This window comes from Carcharhinus amblyrhynchos, chromosome 7, assembly GCF_965287045.1.
Source record: "Carcharhinus amblyrhynchos chromosome 7, sCarAmb.v2.hapA, whole genome shotgun sequence".
Taxonomy (NCBI): domain Eukaryota; kingdom Metazoa; phylum Chordata; class Chondrichthyes; order Carcharhiniformes; family Carcharhinidae; genus Carcharhinus; species Carcharhinus amblyrhynchos.
In genome coordinates this window covers 49,353,008-49,377,607 of record NC_137330.1, presented here as the reverse complement: position 1 = coordinate 49,377,607, position 24,600 = coordinate 49,353,008, and the positions used below count along the sequence as shown (strand labels likewise).

At 38.6% G+C, this 24,600-nt stretch overlaps 1 protein-coding gene across 1 annotated transcript in view; it reads left to right on the top strand.

The window, feature by feature from the left end:
• Positions 1-24,600, top strand: part of drc1 (dynein regulatory complex subunit 1 homolog (Chlamydomonas)) — a 56,138-nt gene that overhangs the window by 13,956 nt on the left and 17,582 nt on the right. Inside the window, exons 5-13 of the mRNA XM_080192250.1 lie at positions 796-933; positions 2,907-2,993; positions 4,281-4,403; positions 6,653-6,792; positions 7,957-8,091; positions 11,504-11,739; positions 13,128-13,315; positions 18,704-18,793; positions 22,604-22,693. Coding sequence (XP_080048376.1) covers positions 796-933; positions 2,907-2,993; positions 4,281-4,403; positions 6,653-6,792; positions 7,957-8,091; positions 11,504-11,739; positions 13,128-13,315; positions 18,704-18,793; positions 22,604-22,693 — 1,227 coding nt within the window. The remainder of the gene's footprint in view (positions 1-795; positions 934-2,906; positions 2,994-4,280; positions 4,404-6,652; positions 6,793-7,956; positions 8,092-11,503; positions 11,740-13,127; positions 13,316-18,703; positions 18,794-22,603; positions 22,694-24,600) is intronic.

Here is a 24,600-nt window from a genome sequence, read left to right as displayed (position 1 = left end):
AACCAGATTATACTTGCGTGATTACTATTAGGAATATAGGACTAGGAGCAGGAGTTATCCATTTGGCTCTTCAAGCTTGTTCATCATTCAGTATGATCATAACTGATCTGGTTGTGGTTGTAACCCCACTTCCTTGTCTACCCTTCATAACCTTGGACTCTCAAGCCGATCACATATCTATCCAACTCTGCCTTGAATAAATTCAAGGGCCCAACCTTCACTACTTTCTGAGGAACAGAATTCCACAGATTAGTGAACCTCTGACAAACCTCTCCTCATCTGTCTTAAATGGGAGACCTCTTATTTTTATACTATGTTTTCTAGCTTTAGTCTCGTGAGTGGAAATACCCTCATGGTACCCATTCTATCAAGTCCCCTCAGGATCTTTCAGTAAGAACTCATCTTATTCTTCTAAATTCCAATGGGCATAGGCCTAATCTAATCAACCTTTCTTTATAAGATAAGTCCTTCCTCCCAGGAGTGAGTCGGGTAACTCTCTCTGAACTGCTTCTAACAACTTAATCTTTTTTAATAAGGAGGCCAAAAATGTACACAGTGCTCCAAATGTGGTCTTACCAAAGTCCTGTATAGCTGCAGTACAACCTCTTTACTTTTATATTTTAATCAAACTGTTTGGACAACAATGTTTTTCTTTGAGTTGTGCATTTTAAGAACAGCTATTAATGTGGCAATTGTTTTATTCTTGCAGGCAAGTTTAGAAAACAAATGGCAAGCTCAGTTAAAGAATCCACATATTCTATACGTATTGCTCATTGTGTTGAATTGTATTTGCAGGAGCTGAAATTGAGTGATGACCAGTATGTGAAAGACCTGAAGAAAGCAGCTGAAGACATTGACCTTTTGTTGGAACGGATGGAAGAACAAGTAAAAACCCTAGCCAGGTCCTATAGAGAAGAAATTATACAGATTGAGGTAAGGCCAGTTTTTATTCTTTTTCATATGATCTGGTTCAGTTGGAAGAGACCTGGAACATGTGGGAGTTTGTGGAATGTATTGTGGTATCGGACAACATACCTGCAATGTGAGCAACTTCAGCTTAGACTTGCTGAGATGAAGTCTGAGTTGCAGGTTTTGTGGGGCATCAGAAAGGAGGAGAGTTCAATGGATGCTTTTTTGAGGGCGGTAGTCATGTACATTCCTTAAGTTAATTAGAACTTAGAGTTGGTCAGTCGTCAGGGTTAAGAGGGTGTGACTGTGAGGTCAGGTGTTTATGTGTGCAACATGTAGTGATGGAGCAGCCTTGGCCTTGACTTTGACCACTTGGCCTGAGATATTTGCGACCTATGTGGAGGGGCACAAGGACTGTAGAGTGCTTGAGCAAACTGACCATGGCACCACAATGCAGTAAGCCATTCTAATAGGGGAGTGTAAGGGAAGTCGTAATGATAAGGATATTGTCATAGGATGAATACAGTAAAATTGTTATTATCCAGCATTCACAGAGAAGGGTGATGCAGGTTATTCAAAATTTTTACACCAATAATCATATGTTGAGGAAAGAGCAAGGCTGAAGTCAGTCTGTATATTAAGACAGCTTTATTTCCAAGCCATCAGAGTAAAAACATTCCCCCAATGCGAAGTGTGAACACCTTTTTATATTGTTGTAATGCAGCCCTAACATTTTTACTACCAGGGACAACAGCTCTTGATTACCAATTTAGCAGCTCCTGATTACCAGCTTAAAGGATGTACTTTATTGTGACACAATTCCAACATTAAAATGGAATACAGCGCCCTAATATGCAAGTAGTCAGGAATAAAATTATTAATTTTACATTTAATCGTCAACAGTATATTAGAAACATAAATTAAAATACAAAATAATATATAGGTATGTTTTGGATAACTTTGTAACTGCTTCTGATTGGTAAAGTGAGGATTCTTATTGCGAGAACATCAGAAATTCTGGTTAGTAGAGAATTGGTGTTGATAGCTGCCAGGTAACAGAGTTTACTGTACTGTGTTCTGCAGCCATAACCAGGGGTTCCAATGACTGTGTTACTAAATGGTGCCAAAGCTAAAGAACTTGCTTTGCAGCTGGAGATGATCTTGGAGTGAAACCTTTACATCGGTGCTTTAAGTGATCTTTCATGTGACAGGAAAAGCATTCAGTCTCTTTATATCTGCAGGGGAGTGATTACCCCTGTACCAGTAACACACTATTTCAATCCTAGGCGATTGATTGACTCTTCTTGCTTTGTTTGTGGCTGCATTTGCTTCCCATTTTAGAATTACATCGTCATTTTTGGCACCACTGCTGATCTGCAGATGGATCCTTAAAGGGACAATTATCACACCTACTAAGGCTGAAATGCTTCATGGGAAATTGATGGATCAGTTAGCTGTTCTCAACATAGATAGCAGTAAAAACATCACAATTTGTTTCAGCACCATTGGACCATGGAAGAATTAGAAAATGCGATGGAGCCTCACTCCAGATCATGTCAGAGTGACCCTGTACTGAAAAGGCGTATGTATGAACATTGGCTGAACTTTGGACTATGTTGGTTATGATGGATTCTACATTCTAAAAGTTTATTAAAAGTCACTCAATGAAGAAGACATTTGTGGAAGGTACTGAAGTGCCCTTGACATCTGATTCTGCTATTGTTGCCTCTTCCCCTTCATTCAGCATTGACAGGTTTTCCATTTTATTTTTGTTCATGACTTTTTTAAACATTTCTATGATATTCTTCCTGCAGTATTTGTCCTCATCACTGAGAAAAATAAATCTTCAGCCATTTTTGATAATTTATTAAAGAGATTTAGTTGATCATTGAATTATTTCAAGCACAATGGTGGTGGACCATACACATTTAAGTTTTCATTTAAGATTTGTTTGACATTAGGTTATTTCTCTCTTTTTATTTTGCTATGTTTTACAGAAAGCGTTTCAGCTGGAACGTCATGAGCTAATGAAAAATAACCTTTCGTTGTGGGAAAAAAAAATGCAGATGCGAAGGGACCAAGAGGTAAATGAATATCACTTCTGGGAGGATTGCATGTTTTAAAGTGTGCTGAAGAAGGCAAGCTAACAAAAATATCTTGTTGAAAAATGTAAACTTGAGCAATGTTTTGTTTCCAAAGTTGATGTAGGTTATTTGTTTAACCTGGTTAAGCTCTGTGCACAGTCTGTCCTTTTAAGCTAAATACTCCATGCAATTTCAATAGAAATTGACTTCCGTCATCTGACGTGACATTGAAAATATATGCATCTTGTTCCTTGTGCAACCGCTTGTTACTACACTCCATTTCAAGTTACAAGCTTAATTCTCCTGATTGGCCTTTAAAGAGTGTGCTTTTGGAACGTGTTTTTTTTAAATTAATCAGAGATTGATTTAAGTTTACTAGATGAAATTCAGATCAAAAATGAGAGAATATAGGAGATCAGAAAAACCGATAGTAAGTACAGAAGTGCTGAAAGTCGTCAAGATGACTTACTGATGTGGGGACAGCAAAGTCCCATTGCTGTGTTGGCTGGTTGGTGGTAATGTGCCAGATGGTGACCACTTATTTGCATGTTTTTCTAAAGGACATAAAGCGTTGTACATTTGATTTATGATCAAATACAATGCAAAGGATACTCTAAGAAATTAATAACTTTTTTTATTTATCAAAAGGATGTGGGCTTTGCTGGCTGGGCCTTATTAACAAAAAAGAAGATAATTTTGATTTTTTTTATAAATTTATCTGAGTTTATGTTCATTTAAATCACTTATTTATTTATATTCCACTTCTATTTTGCGAAACAGTGCAATTTCAATCTTTTTTTTGTATACAGTAAGTGGAAGAACATAGAAATTTGCATTTACATACTTCTCCCTTACATCATATCACAACAAATTGATTTTTAAAGTGTAGTTACTACTACATAGGCATAACAGCCACAGTATTCCTGAAAAGCATGAAGTTTTAAAATTTCTGTTTGTTTGACTTATTCATATCTTTTCATATTAAGAAATCACTTTAAAATTTCCAATATCCGTGAATTTTTATTGCAGAATTGTCACCATTTAAAGTATAATGTTGAAACACTTTCTAAATTATAGTTTCACAGAATCCATGTTTTGCAAATGATGAAGATTTAAGATATTGCATTTGTGATAATCAGTTCCCATAATGAGGACCAGTCTCTTGTCTTATGTTTAAACAAAAAACAGTTAGAAATTGTCAGTCCCCTAAAAAAAAGACAGACTTATGCTTATTTTTGCAATTTTGTATTCTGAGAAAACGTGTTATAATGAGTTCATTTTTTTCAGATTGAGTATATGATAGTCCGAATGCAGAGAGTAGAGCAATATGAGGATCAACTTCAGCAGTTGAGAGTTCAAGATGCAGAGGAATACAATATGATCAAAATTAAGTTGGAGACTGATGTAGAGGTATTTTAAAGAAATGTATCATTCTCTTCCTTAAATGCAATTCCCATTATGTTGCTTCCATTTTGTAATTCTGTTGATTATAAACATAAGATGGCATGGGATGATAACAGGCTTACCAAACCTGCTCCTTCCACAAACCATGATCTAATTTTTTAGGTTCGACCTGAGGTGGAACTGTGAAGGACAGGACATGAAAATAGCATCACTGGCAAAACCAGTTCCCCACTACCATTCCCACCACTGGTGAATGACACCAGGATGAGTGAAAAGCAGCCCCAGGAACCTGCCCAATCCATAAATTGTTGTAATTAAGGAGCTAGTTCAAAGCCATACTGAGGTCTTGGTAGTGATTCATGGCTGTCAAAGCCACTGTGACCATAAAGGTTTTTTGGTCCTTCTACAAATAAACGGTGACCTTGCTGATGACTCACAAGTGGCTGCACACCAACTTCATCTTGCAGGTCATTGATGTCCTGTTTGTGAGAACTTGCCACTGTATTCAATTCCTAATAGATTGGCCTTTCAGAAGCAAAGGGCAATGAAATTTGATTCCAGCTCCTGGTTGTCATTGATATGGCCATGAAGGCATAGTGAAGTTCATTCTCATGAAAAACTTCCACTTGCTCAATATTCAGCTAGTCTGTAACTACAACAGAACTTCCTCAAATGTGTGTTCACTGGCTATTGCTCTATATGACTAGAGAGGACTGTCAGACGAGGTACAACTAGAAACTCCTCTATATGTCCCTGTGCTATCAGTGCAACTGAATGCTGTTGCATAAGGTTGGTTACTGTCTGAATGGAGGAGTTCATATATTCAAAGCCTGAGTCATGGTGGTGCATATAGGCTATATAGGCTCCATTCTCTGCCTACAATCTTGCAATGTCTCAGGGAATTCTGAGGGGGAACACATTTGTTGTTGCTGATCTAAATACAACTTCCTTTCCTGTGACTATTGAGCCCTGTATAAGTGCCCAATGGAGAAAGGAGACTGCTCACAGGTGCCTCTGCCTCTGGCACCTCTTCCTGCACACTTGTGATGTGTTTATCACTCAACTCTATCTAATGGCATGCAGGAACCTTCAAAGTGACTTTATCTTGCACTGGTGGAGGTTGTGCTTGTAAGATGTGATGGTGCTTGCTTTGAAGTCTGTTCCAGCAGTGCTTGACCTGGTGATGGGACAAGAATCTGTCTGTTACCCGTCTTGGCATTCTCAACTTTGGGAGATGCAAGAAGAGGCCATAACGGCTAACCTTGGAAAGCAGAAGCTTCTGCCATGCTGAGTCTTCCCCATATAATTCAGCCTTCAGCACATGGTTGGATGAGCTAGAGTGTAATGCGTCATGTTAATGTACATGTACCTATTTCTATTCACTTTCTCCACCAGTGATGGCCATCTCATCTTTCCCAACTGCGTCAGTGACCCTGGCAATCTCCACATAAACCAAATATGTAATTTTAAATGAGTTAATGTTATTTTGGAGTTCTAGATCATATTGCATATTGATCATTATGTGGTAGCTTTGCATGGTTCAATTTTCTGTATGTAACCTGGATCAACAACAACTTGTATATAAATAGTGCCTTTAACAGAGTAAAATGTTCCAGATTCTTCATACAAGCATAATCATACAAAAGTCATGCATGAGCCGAAAAGGAGACCTGAACACAGGTGACTAAAAACTATAAATGGGTGGCTTGGAAGGAGGATCTTAAAAGAGTAGAGAGAGGTAGAACAGTGCAGTGGTTTAAATAATGTAATGGAGAGCATGGCTGCCAATAGTTGAGCGAAGGTAGTGGGGAATGCACAAAAAATCAGAATTGGAATAATAGTGTTTTGGGGGTTGTTCAGCTGCAGTTAGTAATTGTTACAGGGTTGCAAGTGTAATAGACATTGGACCAGGCAAACCAAGTCATAAGTTGGGAAAAACCACACAGGTGGTTGCACCTTACTCAAAACAATCAATTTAATTTTTGCATAATTTGAAGGGGAGGCAAGATATAATCCACTAAATAATTACAGCATATTCATTTATTGTCCTGTAACCTCTGAGATGTGCAGTTATCGATTTCCCCTCTTCTAACCTTGGCTTGGTCCTGGAATGAAATGTGCAAGGTTTTCTCCCACTGGGTACTGGTAGTAAACATTATGAGTAATAAATAACATGAAACCCAAAAGGCAGAAATTGTGTTTTATACATTAAACACAAAAAATGGCACTGTTTAAGACCTTTATTATTTGTTCAGATTCTCGAGCAACAGTTGGAACAAATGAAAGCTGTATACCAACTGAACCAAGAAAAACTTGAATACAACTTCCAGGTGTTGAAGAAACGTGATGAGGAGAACACAGTCACAAAATCACAACAAAAAAGGAAGATTACCAGGTTACTTAAAACCGCATAAAATTTTACAGCACAGAAAGATTTCATTTGGTCCAACAGGTGTTTAATCTCCACACAAACCTTACTTCGTCTCAGCCCATCAATATGTTCTATTTCTTTCTCCTTTGTGTACTTATCTAGCTTTCCCTTACATGCATCTATGCTATTCACCTCAGTCGCTTCAATATGGTAACACATTTTGCATTGCCACCCTACTGTGAAGATGCTTCTCTTGAATTGTATTGGATTTACGATCTTGGTTTTCAGGAACGTAGGAAAAATGGCTTCACGAAAGAGAGAATAACAAAAATCAAAGCAAAACAAATTTTAAATCACTTTGCTGTTGTCCATCACTTTGCAGTAAACAATGTCAGGTGGCTGTTATCTTAATTCAGGAATTTAGTGCCTTAGAATAAAAGGATATGTTATGAATATAAGATGTTGTTTTCTTTCTTTAAGCAGAATAATTTAAAATGTCCCAAATGTTGTGTAAGATTGCACTAAGATCTAGAAAAGTTAAATATTTCACCAAAGTATTGAGATAACTGATATTTTCCATCAGTTTGAAGCTTCATACGTGATTGATGTCAGCTGCTTATTATTTCAGTGGAATAAAGAGAGAATAGAGCCAACATTTTGAGCCAGGATGACCGTCACAATGTTTTGGCCTCAATTGCTTTTTATAATGGTGAATTCCATATGTTCACCATTCTGTGGGAAGAAATTTCTCCTCCCCTCAATCCTAAATGGTTTATCCATGTCCTGAGACTGTGGTGCCTGGTTCTGGACTCCCCTGCTCTCAGGAACACCCTTCCTGCATTTGCCCTATCTAGTCATGTTAGAATGTTATAGTTTTCTATGAGACCCCCCATCATTCTTCTAGACTCCAGCAAATATAATCCTAACCGATTCAATTTGTCCTCGGATATTAAAGTACTGGTTTAATGGAAAACTGTATTACCTCCCCCAGAATTACTAACATATTGCAAATGAAGTGAAACAATGTGACAATGAAATTAGTTTAATTATTAAAAAAGGGCTGCAAATAATTGCTGGTCTGTTCTGTTGAGTCTTAGGGATGCCAAGGACTCTGAGATAGAAAGAGTTATTGGTGTGTGGTAGATGATCCAACAGTCATGCAAAGGTGTAATCTGTATTGCTTTACAGGCAACATGATATTCTGAACAAATTAATGGAAAAATTGGCGAAACAAGAGAAGATGTATCGTGAAGAGAACCAGTACCTAACTGACCAATACAAGAGGACTGTAGAACTATACAAGGACCTACAGAAGAAGATGAGGTTTTGAATCCTATTTGAAAACATATCTGGTGTACAGGTCATCAATAACTCTAATGCGAAGTTCTTCCTCATATTATTCATCAGCCAAATTCACCTCCTTCAAAATCCTTCAGTCTCACTTCCTAACACATGTCTGTGAAGATAAAAACAAATCTCCAAGTCTTTTACAAATATATTCTGAACTTCTGCGCTGCCTGGCATTTGGCCTTCTATTCATTACAGTTCCTCTGTAATAGCTGATATGTTCAACCACTCTCTTGTACTTTGATGCCCTTTCCCCATCACAATACAGTATTTTTTTCCCATTTTTTTTCTCTGGGATAATCTATGTCTTTGCTTTCTCAATTCCAAGGTGTGCATATACATGGCACACACTGCCTTTGCCATCCCATGTCAGGTCTGGTTAACCATGTCATGCTTAACCAGGCCTTGCCTCTTTTGGCAAAACGTCCACTATCTTGGACTCATCTTGAAGGACAATGATTTCTCCGATTCTTTTTCTATCAATCCTTTCCTTTCTATCAATCCTCCCCAGCCTCGTATCTAATGACAAGTTAAAGAGGCAGAACTTTTCATCTGCCACAAAAGAGGTCATCTATTCAACTGCATTTGTTACTTTCTCTTTTTCTTTTGCTCAAAAGATTCTATCCCCACCAGAGCCCTAAATATTTGCCTGTCTCTTTCTCTAGTTTCTCCTCCATATTTCTCTAGCCATCTCCAAATCTATATCCCAGTTTCTGGTCCCCAACCCTATTTTCACTGAATCTTTGGTCACCCAATGCCCTTCCTGGTTTTCATTTTAGCTGACATCATAAATATTTTCCTCTCCTCAGGTGGTGTCCTTACTTTGAAAAATGTTATCATATTGCCTTCCTCTAAATAAACACAGATAAAATCAAGATACTGTGGATGCTGGAATCTGAAACAAATGCTGGAAAACATCAGGTCTGACAGCATCTGTGGAGAGAGAATAGAGCTAACTTTTTGAGTCAGAATGACTTTCACAATGTTTTAAGCTCAACTGCTTTCTGTGGTAGAGAATTCCACAGGCTCACCACTCTAGGTGAAGAAATTTCTCCTCATCTCAATCCTAAGTCGTTTATCCATACCCTAAGACTGTGGTGACTGGTTCTGGACCCTCACTGTCACCCTTCTTGCATCTACCCTGTTTAGTCTTGTTAGAATTTTATGGTTTCGATAAGAACCGCCCAATTCCTCTAAATTCCAGCAAACGTAATCCTAACTGACACAATCTCTCCTCAGACATTAATCCTGCTAACCTAGGAATCAGTCTGGTAATTTTTCACTGCACTCTCTCCATAGCAAGAATATCTTTCCTCAGGTAAGGTTAGCAGAACTGCACACACTTTTCTAGGTGTGCTCTCACTAAGACTCTATACGATGGCAACCAGACATCCCTACTCCTGTACTTGAATCCTCATGCTATGAAGGCCAACATACCATTTGCCTTCTTCACTGACTGCTGCATCTGCTTACTTACTTATAGTGACTGGTGTACAAGGATACCCATTTCTTGTTGCACATTCCCTTCTCCCAGTTATAGTCATTCAGATAATCTCCCTTCCTATTTTTGCTACGAAGTGAATAACCTCACATATGCTCACAGTATACTGCATCGGCTTTGCATTTGCCCACTTTCTCAACTTGTTCAAATCATACTGAAGCATCTCTGTGTCATCCTCCTCAGCTTTGTGTCACCTGCAGATTTGGTGATATTACATTTACTCCCCTCATCTAAGTCATTAATATACATTGTGACCAGCTGGAGTTCTAGCACTGAACCCTGCAGCATCCTACTAGTCATTGACCATCACTTGGAAAAAGACCCATTTATTCTTTGTTTCCTGTCTGCCAACCAGTTTTCTACTCATCTTAATACACTGCCCCCAGTTCCGTGCAACTTAATATTATGGGCTAATCTCTTATGTAGTAACTTGTCAAAAGCCTCCTGTAAGTGACATCCACTGGCTTCCCCTCATCAATTCAACTAGTTACATACTTGAAAAATTCCAGTAGATTTATCAAGAATGATTTTTTTTTTGTAAATGCATGTTGTCTCTGTCCAATTGTGCCACTGTTTATCATGTGCTTTGCTATAAAATCTTTTATAATGGGTGTAGCATTTTCCCCACTACCGCTGCCGGGCTGACTGGTCTATAATTCCCTGCTTTCTTTTTACCTCACTTTTTGTACTGTCCATTCATCTTACTTTGGCCTCTTGTGCTTGTAAATACAATCATATTTTTTCATTCTTTGCTTCCTTCTTTCACCTCATCATGGGCATCTATATTTTTAGCCATTCTTTGGAATTTTCTACCCAAGCTCTTCTGCCTCAATACCACCACTTCATAAAACACTGAAATTGAAGCACATTCATCATACATGCAGTATACATTATGTTATATGCATTCCATACACTTTATGGTAAATTAGATATATTGGCGTCCCAATTGATAAATATGTTTTGATTTGCATGCCAGAATTGCCACATGATTCACAGAAAATGTTTTTTTCTGTTCTCTTTGGTATTACTTCATAGAAGACAACTCTGTTATCCTGCAAGTATTATCCTGCAGGTAACCATCAGACTGAAAGTAGTAGTTATAACTACTTGAAGGTTTGCATTTTATGTTAATGGAACAATCTATGTTTCCTAAAATATTTACCACCATGTATACTAGTCATAAATTCTGCTACTGTACCAATCACCTGGAGTGCATAGTACTCATTGGTTTAATTCTGGAATCAGTTAATAATGTGTTTCCTTCTAATTTTTCAAGCTGTAAATGGTGGAAAGAGATAGGGAGCAGGCAGAAGCAAATTAGTGCAGAAGCTGGAATCTGAAACCAAAAGAAAAAATGCTGGAAAATCTCAACAGGTCTAACAGCAACTGTAAGGAAAGGAAAGAAAAGAGCTGATGTTTCAAGTCCAGATGACCCTTTGTCAAAGCTGGATAGGTCAATCATGAGACCATTTTTGACATCCAAATTTCATGAAGTATCCAAGGGTCATTTACTTGAGAGAAGAGTGGCATGGATGATTTTATGATTTTGGCATCTAGGTTATAAAGAGCGGCTTACAGAGCTGAATTGGTATTACTGGAGAAAAGAACATTGCCAACAGAGTGATCCATTTCTGTAAATTGCTGACAAGTGTAGATATGGTGAAACAAACAGAGCCTATTTCTTTTTATATGAACACAAATATGCAAGTTTAAAATGAACAGATCTTAAATAATACTCGAGATTTGAAGTTTTTTTTATTTGTAAGTCTCCTCAACCACTAACAAAAACAGTCCTTGCTGTTTTAACTCATTTTTCTTTTAAAAAAAACTTGATAAGTTTTTGATTAGAATGTTGGAAAACTAAGTATTTTACCTTTCTTCTATTAGACGTTTTGCTGCAGCTGATGCAAAGAAATTTGAAGGTATTTGGTTAATGAATGAGAAAGAAGCAAAGGATCTAGTCAGAAAGGCCCTCGATGCTGATCGAATAATTCACGAGCAACAGCTGGGCTTGAGTTGGACGTGTCCAGATCTGTGTTTTATGAAGAATGTTGGACCTATAGTATGTGAAGCCAAGAAGAAAAAGTCAGCTGCCCAGCTGGCAGAGGAAGTTATTCTAGGAGGTAGGGATTCTTTAATGTGTGTAAGTGTTCTGTAGGAAAATAAAAGTGGACATGGGATTAGTAGCAACTTTAAGTGATAACTAGTCAATTGTAAATGGTCAAGATAATTTTCAAGTTTATCAGTCAATAATCTAAAAAGAAATTACTTAATTGGGTGCATTTTATATCACGTTGTATTATGGGTTATCAGTTGAGTTATGATTTAGTGTGTTCTAATATTTGCAAATTGATGATGGTGATAAATAATTTTTTATTCATTCTTGGGAAGTAACCATCGCTGGTAAGGCCATCATTTATTGCCCATTTTTAATTGCCCTCTGAGTGGCTTTCTGCGCTATTTAAGAAAGCATTTAAGGGGCATATATATTGCTGGGTGTCTGGAATTATGTATAGGGCAGACAGAGTAAGAATAATAGAATCCCAATAGTGCAGAAGGAGGCCATTCCTCCCACCGAATCTGCACCAACAACAATCCCACCTAGGCCCTATCCCTGTCACCTCACGTATTTACCGTGCTAATCCCTCCAACCAATGCATCCTGGGACACTAAAGGGCAATTTAGCATGGCCAGTGCACCGAACCCACACATCTTTGGACAGTGAGAAGAAACTGGAACACCTCGAGGAAACTCATGCAGACCCTGGGAGAATGTCCAAACTCCACACAGACAGTAACCAAGCCAGGAATCGAATCCAGGTCCCTGGAGCTCTGAGGCAGCAGTGCTAACCACTGCGGCACTGTGCTGTCCCTCGTAAGGACAACATATTTCATCTCCAAAAGAGCCTTAATATTTTTATGACAATCTGGTGGTTTTATGATCATTATTAATGGACTAATTTTTTTGTTCCCAATTAATTAGGATTTGAACCAATTTCTCCAGAAAATAAGTTCAAATCTCAGGATTGCTCATCCAGTAACATTGCCACTATGCAATTGTTTCCCTTAGTAATGAAAAAGAACATTCTCTAGACTGGCAGCTGGCTTAAGGTGTTTAAGTCTGGGATGCTGTGAGGAAATCAAGCCCATTTTCAGCCCATCTCAGTGAAGAATTGTAATTGTGCCTAGTCAGCAATGACTGAGATGTTATGTTCTGACATTTCTGTCCTTTCCCATGTGCCTCTTTCACATCAGAGTGTGAAGTTGCCTGCCTGCTCTCAAATGTTTGCATCATTATTGCCCTGTCTGGTTTATCCTCTTCTTTCCTGGTGGCTTCTGGTTAGGGATGATATCCCAGCATTCCTGTAATCAGGAAGTCAACATACTGGGCAGTATCAACCCTGCATGTTATATTTTATTACCTTGGTTGTCCAATGCACTTTACACCAAATGAATAGATTTTGAAATTCGTAAAATGTGGACTTTAACAGAATTCAAACTTGTTTTGACAGAAAGCAGGGAAAGGGATTCAGAGGAAGGATCACAAACAGGACAGGATCCATCCCTATGGAATGCTGTTTTCCAAAACGTTTGTTATTCAGCTAGTGAGGAGAAGGCATTGGAATTATGTGGTGGAGAACCTGGAAATATCTCATTGTCAACAGTCAAAACATTGTTAGAAGTCTTGTGCGATGAATCTGTGAGTCTTTTCGTTGTTCCGTGAATGCAGAATTTCATTTAATAAGACATAATTGTTTCATCTGTTGAATAAGAATGGCTTCTGCCTCAATTCTTTACTCACAATGGAATGATGTTAGCGGTCGCATGACTACAAGCCACAGTACACAGCAGACAACCATGCATGAAGGAATTCCTCTAAACATCCCCCTTTTCACAAAAAGGAAAAAACTAATTGCATGCACTATCATTTGCTGGTTACCCACATAGATGGGATGGAATTTTACATTCTGTACACAGCGTGCTGGCTGGGATGAGAAAACTGGTCTACAGCTGTCCAGTTTCTCTGACAGTTTGTGCACAGAAAACCTGAGTGCATGGTTTTTGGGTGGGGCCTGATAGAGCTGGTGATGCCAGCTCTACAGAAATTGGGCCAACCTTCTGAAAGGGTGCCCTGATCTGCGTTAAAACAAAACTCCCTCTGCACTCCTACGGACGTGGGATTGCTGCACACACCGCCACCGCCTCCCCCACCCCCACCAGATTGGTGTTTCCAGAGTCTTGCCTGGGCATGTTCCTACCCTATACTTACTTGAGGGCAAAGTCTCTGCTTGTCCTCCACCTTGTCTTGGCTTGCTCACGTTTGTTGTGTGCCAGCTTGGCCTGTATTAAAACAAAAGAAAGACCTGTGATCAGAGAAGATGGAGCAGAGTTTGCATGAAATGCATGTCCCCTGTGTGTGATGAGCCCTCCTCAGAAAGGCCAGAGAATAGAGTGGAGCAACACAACAGATGGGATGGTGGTGACATGAAAGTGGCTGTCAGAGAATGAGTATTGACATGTGACCCTGCTAATGGATGTGTGAGATTCGTGAAGAAAGTAAATGCCTGAGTACATGATTCTGTATTGAGAGTTTGAAACTGCAGGGAGTAGGGATGGGGCATACTCTGGCACAGCAGTTGAGACCATCAGTATGCTTCCTGCATTGTGTAATGCTTCTGCCAGATGTGCTCAGCTTCTGGGCAATGACCTCCCAGGCTGGGAAGATGAGATTGTTGTGCTTCCTTGAGCCATCTTTGGACAAGCCTTTGCACTCCCATTCCTCAAGTTAAGGCCTCAAGGATATGGTGGTTTAAACAGCGTGCAAACTTCTTCTTGGGCCTCCAGCCTTTTGCCTCTGGGTTGCTGACATCCTGCATGGTCTTGTGAAGACAAATGAGGTGGAAAGAGTGGTGGCGAGACCTTCAAACCTGCCAGTTGACAATGGACAAACAGATCAGCTCCTGACCCACGAAGTGATTTGGAAATGCTTGCTCATGCATAAATAGTGAGGCCCCAAGCTCATGTCATTCCAGGCAGTGGAAGTGGCTGCTGGAACCGCCCATCACCATACTTAAGAAAAAAATGGAGAATTCTGTCCACGGTGTCTGCCGGGTTGATAACTGCCAAAGCTTGATGTGCTGTTGCTTTTCATTGAATTTGGAAAATTTCACACGCTACACTCATGTCATCATTTTCCTCTTGGCAGTATATTGGTGCTAAACATCTGCTTTCCTTGCTTGTACTTCACTTCAAAATGATATCTCTGCAAACAAAGTAACATTTTTCGCAGACACCTTGGAACAGAGAAGCTTTGAAGTGGCTTGTGGTCAGTCTCTACTGTCACTTTGTCTCAAATCGGTACTGATTAAAATACTCACAGCAAAGAGAATAGCCTAGCATTCTTTCTCAATCTGTGTGTAGCATTGTTCAATTTGCTCTAGCACTCTGGATATAAATATGACTGGTTGTCCTTGCTGCACAAGGCTTGCTCCAAGTCCAGTTTCACTGGCAAATGACTGCAGAGTGACTTTATCTTTGACATTGTCATAGCTCAGATTGGTGTTGTCGTCACTACTTGTTAGATGTGAATGAAAGCTGCTGCTTATTCTGTAACCCAATGCCATCTTGCATGTGGGTTCCCATTCTGATGACAAACTAGGCAACAACTTTGCTAGGTAGTTCTCAAATCCTACAAATCATTGCACCACCTTCACATCTGTTGGTTGCTGCATCTCTGCTACAGCTCACACCCTTACCAGGATCTTGAAAAACTCCTTTTGCTAGTACATAACCTATGTGCTTTACTTCAGTCATTGTCATTTGCTGATTTTTCTCATTCAGTTTCAGGTTCATCTGGTGAACTCTCTCTGTCTCACAAAATTCTAACCATGGTCTGCAATGGCTTCTTCCATCATATCTTCACATCTTTTGAATAGCAAATCATCCACGACTACTTCCACTCTTAGATTATTACCTATGTTTTGCTGTTGACATTGATATTCTACTGGAGCACTAGAAATGCCAAACAACATATGCGACCATCTGCCCATCCAGAATATAGTCTTAAAACTGCTGCTTTCATCCATCTTCACTTAACCAGTATCTACCCTTTGCATCTTTGCCTTGGAATTTTCTTCCAATGGTTGGCATGAGGTACTGAGATCTCGCCAAAGCTTTATTGAATTCCTATGGATCAGTACACACTCTCTGCAGCCCAGGTTTTTTCACTGCTGCCATGCTGCTTATTGAATCGGGTTTTGAATACTCCCACCTTTTTAAACTTTCTATTTTGCCTTTCAGGCTGGACTTGAGGGCAGTTTTAACTCTCCTTGGTCTCGCATCTCGATTCCTTCAAAATAATATTCAACAGGAAGACATTAAAGCTCAAGAAAACATATTTGTAATTTGTCAGGATCTGTTTAGCAGTCAATGTCTTGATGCCATGCAAAACACTGTAAATCTTTTCTGGTACATGGAGAGTCATCAGTCCAAGCTTGTGACTTACTTCAGCTGAGATGAGGGGACATTGCTCAGAGTCCACTCTTTGAAACTGCAGACCTTTTTCTTCTTCATTGCATTGAGCCCTCAACCTAGTTTTTCCTCTTGGATTGAGAATCGGTTCATCATATAACCTCGACTTTATCTTTAACTGCTTCATTTTCAGATCTTCAGCTAGAGTAACTTCACAAACATCTGTGAAGCTCATGGTGTATGTTACACCAGTGTCACCTTAAACTTCACATTAATCAATACGCTTTTTCTGCAGCCACCATTCCATTTATCAAATCATTTTTACCTTGAAACTTGGTAGTGCCAACCTGTTCTAGGGTGTAGAGTAATCAGTCAGAATCATTGTCTGATATCTCTCCAGCAACTATCTTTATTGGCGTGCTTTTCTTCTTTCCAGTAAAATACTTGTGTGCAAAGTGATTCAGCATTGTTCTCCCCATGCTAGGTGTGCTTCCTTTTCTTTTTTGTGGTGTCCTCCATGATATTTACGTCCACTATCCAGTTATGATTTTTCTGCTGGCCTTTCTGTAAAAGTTTTTCCTTTTTTCCATTTCTTGTCCTTGGAAGTCCTGAACTGTCTTTCAGCATACTGCAAAGCCTAGTCAGGTCTCCCATCAATACTTTCCAGCTGATGATTGACCACTTCAGAGCTTCTGCATGTGTCAGTAGCTTTCTTGTTTCTGTTCTCTCAAGTTTATTTGTTCTTGCAGCAGGATATTTTGATTGTAATCTGATCAGATTAGCCTTCAGTTGCTCAAACTCACAAGATTAAGTTAGATGTCTCAATACAGTCACACACTGATCAATAATATCCCTATCTTTCTGAGCTCTGATGTTGAGTACATAGCCTTCATGAATAGCATTAATAGAGTGATCAAACTGGGTCTTTAAGGCCTCCAAAATTTCACCAGATTTTTTTTTTCTGCTCCTCAGTGAGATTTGCACCCTTTGCCCAGCACTAATAACATGATTTTTATTCTTATTTGTTCAGTTTTCTTGTTTAACTCTATGGCAATTTCACAGTTCTGCCATTCAGACTGGAAGCATTTCCAGTTTAGTTTGAAATCTCCTTTCATCTCCACCGAAGCTGGTATTGATGCCATACTGACTCACCCGGCAGTCAAAGTTGAAAACTGACGTTTTAATTATTCTCTGCTCATTCTTACTGCAGCTGGTTCTTGCTGCTATCAAAATCCACTCAAATTCAGCTGTACATTGCTGACACCATGTTTCACATGTTGATTAAAAATGGTTTTTGCTTTAATCCTTTACTCATAAAGGAATGACATCAGGGCTCACTGCAAGAATTTTACTGCCTCGCCTGTCAGAGGCACGTAAGATCCCACCCAAGGCCAACGGAGAATGCTGTTCTGCGAGCATTGCCCACCCTGATTCCAGGGCATGCTATAAAGTTCTGGCACACATGATTCAGATCACACAACTATGACAAGCCATAGTGCAGAACAACCAACCATGAACAAAGCCATTTCTTCAAATAATAATTGTGCTATAGAATCTCACTTCTCAGTGCAGTGTGCTCCCAGTGTCCTGTACTGGGTAATTAATAAAGCTCTTATATGCATTGAACTGTTTCCACCAGATAATTCATACAAGTGTTATGTATACAACATAATAAGGTAGAGTTCCAGCAAGGGTGTGTTGATATTTCCAGTGCAATTCACCAAAAATCAATTGAGGAATTTTAAGTGCAAGTGACGTTGAACTCATTATATTCCTGCTATAGTTGACACTAGGTTAAAAGATATCATATACCTTTGATATCATAAAAGATATCATATACCTGTCCACAAAACTTCCAAACCCCAAGTTAAATTAATTATCATGCCTTGTTTCGATTGTGGATCTTTCAGGAATTTGATAAAATTGTGCCTTTAGGTACAAGAGCACAGACAGACACTTATTTAAAAAAAAATTGGATTTATGATTAAGAAAAATTAATTGACTACTGTATATCAAGAAATTAGTAAATTATTTTGTGTGGTTTTTTTAAAAGGCAGTTGCAATTATTTAAAATTCAGTTTCTCAGATGATGAACTAAAATTAAAAATGCTGATTTTCTACCATATTAATAAAATTGGATCAGACTACCGCTCTTACATTTATCAAAGAATATTTTTCAATGAAAAAAATTAAATTCTATAACGCTGCCTAATTTTGCTGTTTCTCAAACGATTTTATGTTCGTTACTATACTAATGATTTTGAACAGAAATTTGAACCAGCAAACAAATTTGGAAAATGGTGCAATTTGGAGTGTTATTTGCCCCCAAAGTGGAAACTATCCCAAATATTCTAAGTTGAATATGAAATGCATGTGACAAGTCAATGCCAGGTTATGAAGAACTTTGATCAAGGGTCGGATGAAGTTTGGATTTTTGAATTATAAGCACCATTCTGTTGGTACAATATTTCAGCAAGAAAATAAGGAAATGAAATGCAGATTTATACCAGTTACAAGACAGTTGTGTTAATTCCATGTGTAATATATTAATTTGCATTGAATTCCCTTCTGCACTGCTACAGTTAGAACATAAAACAACATTTTCTTATTTTGACAGGGTTTCCTGATTGAAAGCAAGCTGCTTAAAATTATTGCTCCCCTCAAGAAAGATGAACGATATCTAATAAAACTGGATGCCATATTTGCAGTAAGAGTTACAGATCTTCATGGGGACATTTCCATGCAGCCTTTAGATGTTCTGTCTGATTTTGATTCTTTCACATTGCTAAGATTGGCTAGTGCATCATGAAACTGATAGTGGAAATACAATGGGTACCTTAACCCTCCTAGTTTATCTAATTACTGAGTTGTTACTCTGCAAAATATGTACTTAAAGGAAGATAATTGCATGGCTAGATACCATTGCTGACAGGTTCAATATTCATACAGTTCTTTAAAGCTGTTAATATTTTTCCTTTTATACTTCAATAAAGTCCATTTGTGACCACCTAACCATCTGCTGCCCATGTTTGACTGTTGTCATCAGTCACTTATTTTGGTAGAAAAAGTGAGGAGAGGCAAAATTAATGAAATTGTATAATTTTAAAAGGGTTGCAGAGACAGAGGGACCTGGGGTGTATTTATACAAATCTTTGAAGGCAATAGGACTGGGTGAAAAAGCTGTTACAAAAAACATGTGGGGATCCTTTCCTTTATAAATAGAAGTATAAAGTAAAAAAGGAAATTGTACTGACCCTGGTTTGGTTCCAGTGGAGTATTGTGGCCAATTCTGGGCATCATACTTTAGAAAACATGTCAAGGCCTTAGAAAGGTTATAGAGGATATTTATTAGAATGACACGAGAATGAATGACCAATTACTTTGTGAGACTGAAGAAACTGGGGTCATTCTTCTTAGAGCAGAAAGGCTGAAGGGAAATATGTACAAAACCACAAAGGGTTTTAATAGAGCAAATAAGGAGAAAACATTTCCAGTTACAAAGGACACATATTTAAGGTAATTGGCAAAAGAAGCAGAGGTAACAAAAGAAAACACTTCTTTTAAAATTCAGCAAGTTGCCATGATCTGGAATGTATTACCTGACAGAAGGCTGATTAATGAATATCTTTCAAAAATAATTTGATAAATAATCGGATAGGGTCAACGGCAGGGTTCTGAGGAATGTGGAAGAGCTGAGAGATCTTGGGGTTCATATCCACAGATCTCTGAAGGTTGCCACTCAAGTGGATAGAGCCATGAAGAAGGCTTATAGCGTGTTAGCGTTTATTAACAGGGAGTGTGAGTTTAAGAGTCGTGGGGTTATGCTGCAACTATACTGGACCTTGGTGAGACCATATTTGGAATATTGTGTGCAGTTTTGGTCACCTCACTATAAGGAGGATGTGGAAGCATTGCAGAGAGTGCAGAGGAGATTTACCAGGATGCTGCCAGGTTTGGAGAGTAGGTCTTACGAGGAAAGGTTGAGGGAGCTGGGGCTTTTCTCTTTAGAGTGGGGGAGGATGAGAGGCGACTTAATAGAGGTTTATAAGATGATGAGGGAGATGGAGTGGATGTGCAGACACTATTTCCTCGTGGATGTAGCTGTTACTGGGGGGCATAACTGTAATGTTCATGGTGGGACATATAGGAGGGATGTCCGAGGTAGGTTCTTTATTCAGAGAGTGGTTGGGGTTTGGAATGCACTGCCTGCTGTGATAGCAGTGTCAGACACTTCAGGAATTTTCAAGCAGTTATTGGATAGGCACATGGAACATTCCACAATGATGGGGAAAGGAATAGCTTGATCTTGGGTTTGGACATAGCTTGGCGCAACATCGAGGGCTGAAGGGCCTGTACTGTGCTGTACTGTTCTGTGTTCTATTAAGGGCATTTAAATGGCCATTGGATAAACATATGGATGATATTGTAAAAATGTAGGTTAGATGGGCTTTACATTGGTTTCACAGGTCGGTGCAACATCGAAGGCCGAAGGGCCTGTACTGTGCTGTTATGTTCTAAAAAAAACCAAATATTTTGTAAAGCAATGAAGAAGGAACAGGGGAATTGGGCTAGCTGTATAGCCTTTCAAATAATCCAGAAAGGCCTGATGGGCCAAATCACTACCATCTGTGCTCTGTGATTTTCTTGAATACCAAAATAGACAAATTCAATTTTCCTTCTCATGCCTCATCAATTAACCAAAACTGGGGCAGCTTGCAGTATTTGTTGTGAGATTACTGATTAGTGCAATTTGAGCAATGTTGAGCAATTTAATTGTTTAATTCCTAGACTGCTAAAGCTCTGTGATGTGTATCAATTCTCAAGCAGCCTTGGTAAGGGCATAATCTCAAATTCAACAAATATTGATGGAAGATTTCTAGAATACAGTTGGTCAGACCAATGTAGACATTAAGATTTGGAAATGGATAGGGCATGTATTATTATATCCTAATGCAGACAGGAAAGACTAGACTTGTAGGAAGATAATAACACTGGGGTAGATTGCAAACACATTTAATTAGAAACGGCATTCTTTTACAGTGCAGTACATTGAATAAAATTCCAAAAGAAAGAGAAAATCAGTAAGTTCCATTTAGGTAGAAGAATATCACTTATTTATATGATTGAATGTTTGCCACCTTCCTTTGGAAAAGATTAATAATGGTTAATAATATATGTTGTGTAAGGTTATGATGTTTGGTCAAAGGGGGAAGGTCAAGCAAATTTAATTTATTATTGGTAATTTTGAGAATTGCCAAGTCAAAAAATTTCTTTTCCATTCTCAGGTATACTGCCTGACAGATGTCTGATGGCAAATGTTTGATCATAAGTCTATGATTTACTCAGTAAGAGATTCCCAAGCATATGTACTTTGGAGTTATTAAATTATATTTATTGTGAGTGCTGCAAAGAATCAATTAAATCTGATATAAAAAGCAAAAATGAGCAAGTACATTATCATGAGAAATAGTGTGTAAACAGTGAAAAGCATATACGATGACCATGGGCCAAAAACAAAAAGAAATTCCAAATTTATAAACATGGTTTTCATAGTACATTTTCTGTGCTTTTAAATATCATTTGGTTACACCTGTGATGTGATTTACAACACTTGAATATTCCGTGAATATTACAAATCATTTTAGCATCCTGGAAATATTTAGCCAAGTAATGAGGTCTTAATTTTGATCTAAAAACGACCCTCGATTTCTTCAAGCCCTGATGAAATCCTATGACAGATTTTAAATCATGTTTGAAAATATGGAACTACACTATTTTGTCATTTTCTATCTGTTCCAAAAAGGTTTTTCAAATATTGAAACTTTGTTAGATCAAAGAGCAGTACAAAAATAAGTTCCAATACACTACAGGAATTCACCAAGTTTCCTTAGGCAGTAATTTCCAACTCAAGACTATTGCCATCTAGAAGGACAAGAGCAGCAGATACCTGGGAACACCACCACCTGGGGGTTCCTCTCCAAGTCACTTACTATCCTGACTTGGAAATATATCACCATTCTTTCACTGTCGTTGGGTCAAATCATGAAATTCCCCCCCTAACGACACTGTGTGTGTACTTGCATTTCAGAGACTGCAGCAGTTCAAGAAGGCATCTCACTGCCACCACCACCTGAACAGCAACTAGGGGTGGGTAATAAATGCTGGCAATGCCCACTTTTCTTTCGATATCTCATCAAATTGTCTAATTGAAAACTGACACAATTTCCAGCTAGCCCATATAAAGGAAGAGAGGATGAATCAGTTCATGGAATGTTATGGTTTTGGTTTTCAAAGGTATCATCGCATGTAAATAAAGTGATTTGGAGGAAGTGGAAGCCTGACAGACTCCACTGTTACTAAATTTAAATAATACTTTCTTAAGGCTATCAAATATTCTAATTGAAGGTGCACTAAACCTGAGAGAATGAAATTCGGTGCATATCTAACTAAAAGTTAACTGACATATCTAACTGAAAGTTTGTAAAGGAAATTCTGATTAATTTCTCACTTTATGTAGGCTTTGGGATTAGAAAATGAAGATGATATCATCAAATTGACAGAGTTCTTCATAAAGCATTGTAAAATGTCTAAAGTTGAAGTAGATAAGGTAAGATATCAGCAACTTCGGAATCAAATTTAAGTGCACATTCGATTTATGGTTGTAATTGTTTTCTGAAAGAAATGCATGGGATTCCATTGTTGAGGATTTTAAAAAATAATATTTTGAATAAACAATTCTTTTTAATTCAGGTTTTACGTTAATGTGTGGGGTGTACTTTTATGGAAAATTAAAATTCATGTGGAAAAGCATAAATATTTTGATTGATCAGATGGATGGTGTGATCTCCTGCAGATTTGTTGACAACCAGTATACTATATACATAGGTTTAACTTAGATTAACATTACTATTAAAATTGTAAAATTGGCAGTCGTCCACTTGAATATGGGTGAATATTGCTCAAGTCTTTCTGCCCTGCCCAGCACCAGTGGGGCAGAGAGCTCCCTGTCTCTGCCTATATTTCACACTCTGGGATTATTTAAAAATGTGGGGCAGGTATCCTTGGGTCAGTGGTAACACTCTTGCCTCTGAATCAGAAAGTCTTGAATTTGCACCCCACTCCAGAGAGTTTGTTATGTATGCTGTGCAGTCCTGAGAAATTGCTATACTGATAGAAGTATCATCTCCAGAATAAGATGTTAAACCAAGATATCTGCTCTCTGAGGGATCTGAGATCTTGGTTAAAATTCAAAGAGTGGAGGAGTTCTCTCAATGTTCTGGCCTGGCTAATATTTATCCGTCAACAGATAACCTAATTTTCACATCATTGTTGTTTATAAGACCTTGGACAGAATTTAACACGTGGTAGCATCTCCCCAACCCACCACTGTAGGGTTATGGGGAATGCATGCAAGATGATACTGGCTGCCCCTTCTGTCAAATAATGCTCAGTAGAGTATTAATTGACTTGATGCAAGACACTGCCTCTCATTTAGGCCAAGTCAGACCACCATGGTTGGGTCTACCAGCAAACCTCAGATTCTACATTGAGTCCAGGATGAGTTAATGGTCTCATGGCTGAGATGGGAGGTGAGGCTCAGAATGGGTAGGGAGCAATGGAGCTCTTGATGAAGTATTGGACGGAAAGAGCAGTTGACGGGGGCGGGGGTAGCGGGATGGGGGCAGACCTTGCAGGGGAAGACTGATGTGGAAATGGGGCTCTTAAGGGAAGTGCCTCTCACTCTAGCCACCCAAAGCTTGAGCAGAGTGACCTACTGGGCTTCCTCTCCTTGCCTGTAATCTCTCTTCAGCCTAAACAATAATGCTAGGCAGAAAGTTGACCTTTTAAGGAACCATTAATTTGGATGATGGCAGGCAGGCTGCTCTTGGCCTTGCTGCTTTGTATAAAATGGAGGATAGATTGGGATTGTGTGGGAGGGTAGCAGTAAATCCATCTGGATAATTTAACTGGTGGGTGCCATATGTTGCCTCTTGATCTGCCCAAATTAGCTGCTGTTTTTCCTATGCTTCAGTGTTTACTACATTTCAAAAGCACTTCATTAGTTGTAAAGTTGTGAAAGGTGCGAGTTTTTTTTCTACATTAATAATGAGCTGAATTAGCTGCAAAGCACTTGGTTCATCCATGACCTCAGGTATCACAATGTAAGTGAAAATCTTTTCTTCGTTTCTTTCTAAAGCCTTTGCTGGGAGTTGTACCAGTCTGGGTTGAAAATTTGTTCCTGTTTGAGCTACTTATTGAGACAGAACTGTTTCTTGAGGCTATGAGAGAATTTACTTAAGGCTCCCTCTGTTGACAGAGTATCCATATTTTCAGCATTGAAAAGGTGTTAATATAAGATTCATGGCATAAAATTTGGTTTTATAATGCTACTGATGACAGTGCTGTGGAAGCAGATTACCTTCTTAAAAGTACATGCTAACTGTTAGCCATTTCTGATGCACCATCTTGAGGATGGCACTTGTGCAGTTGTCCTCTGTGTGTATCGGATGTTTC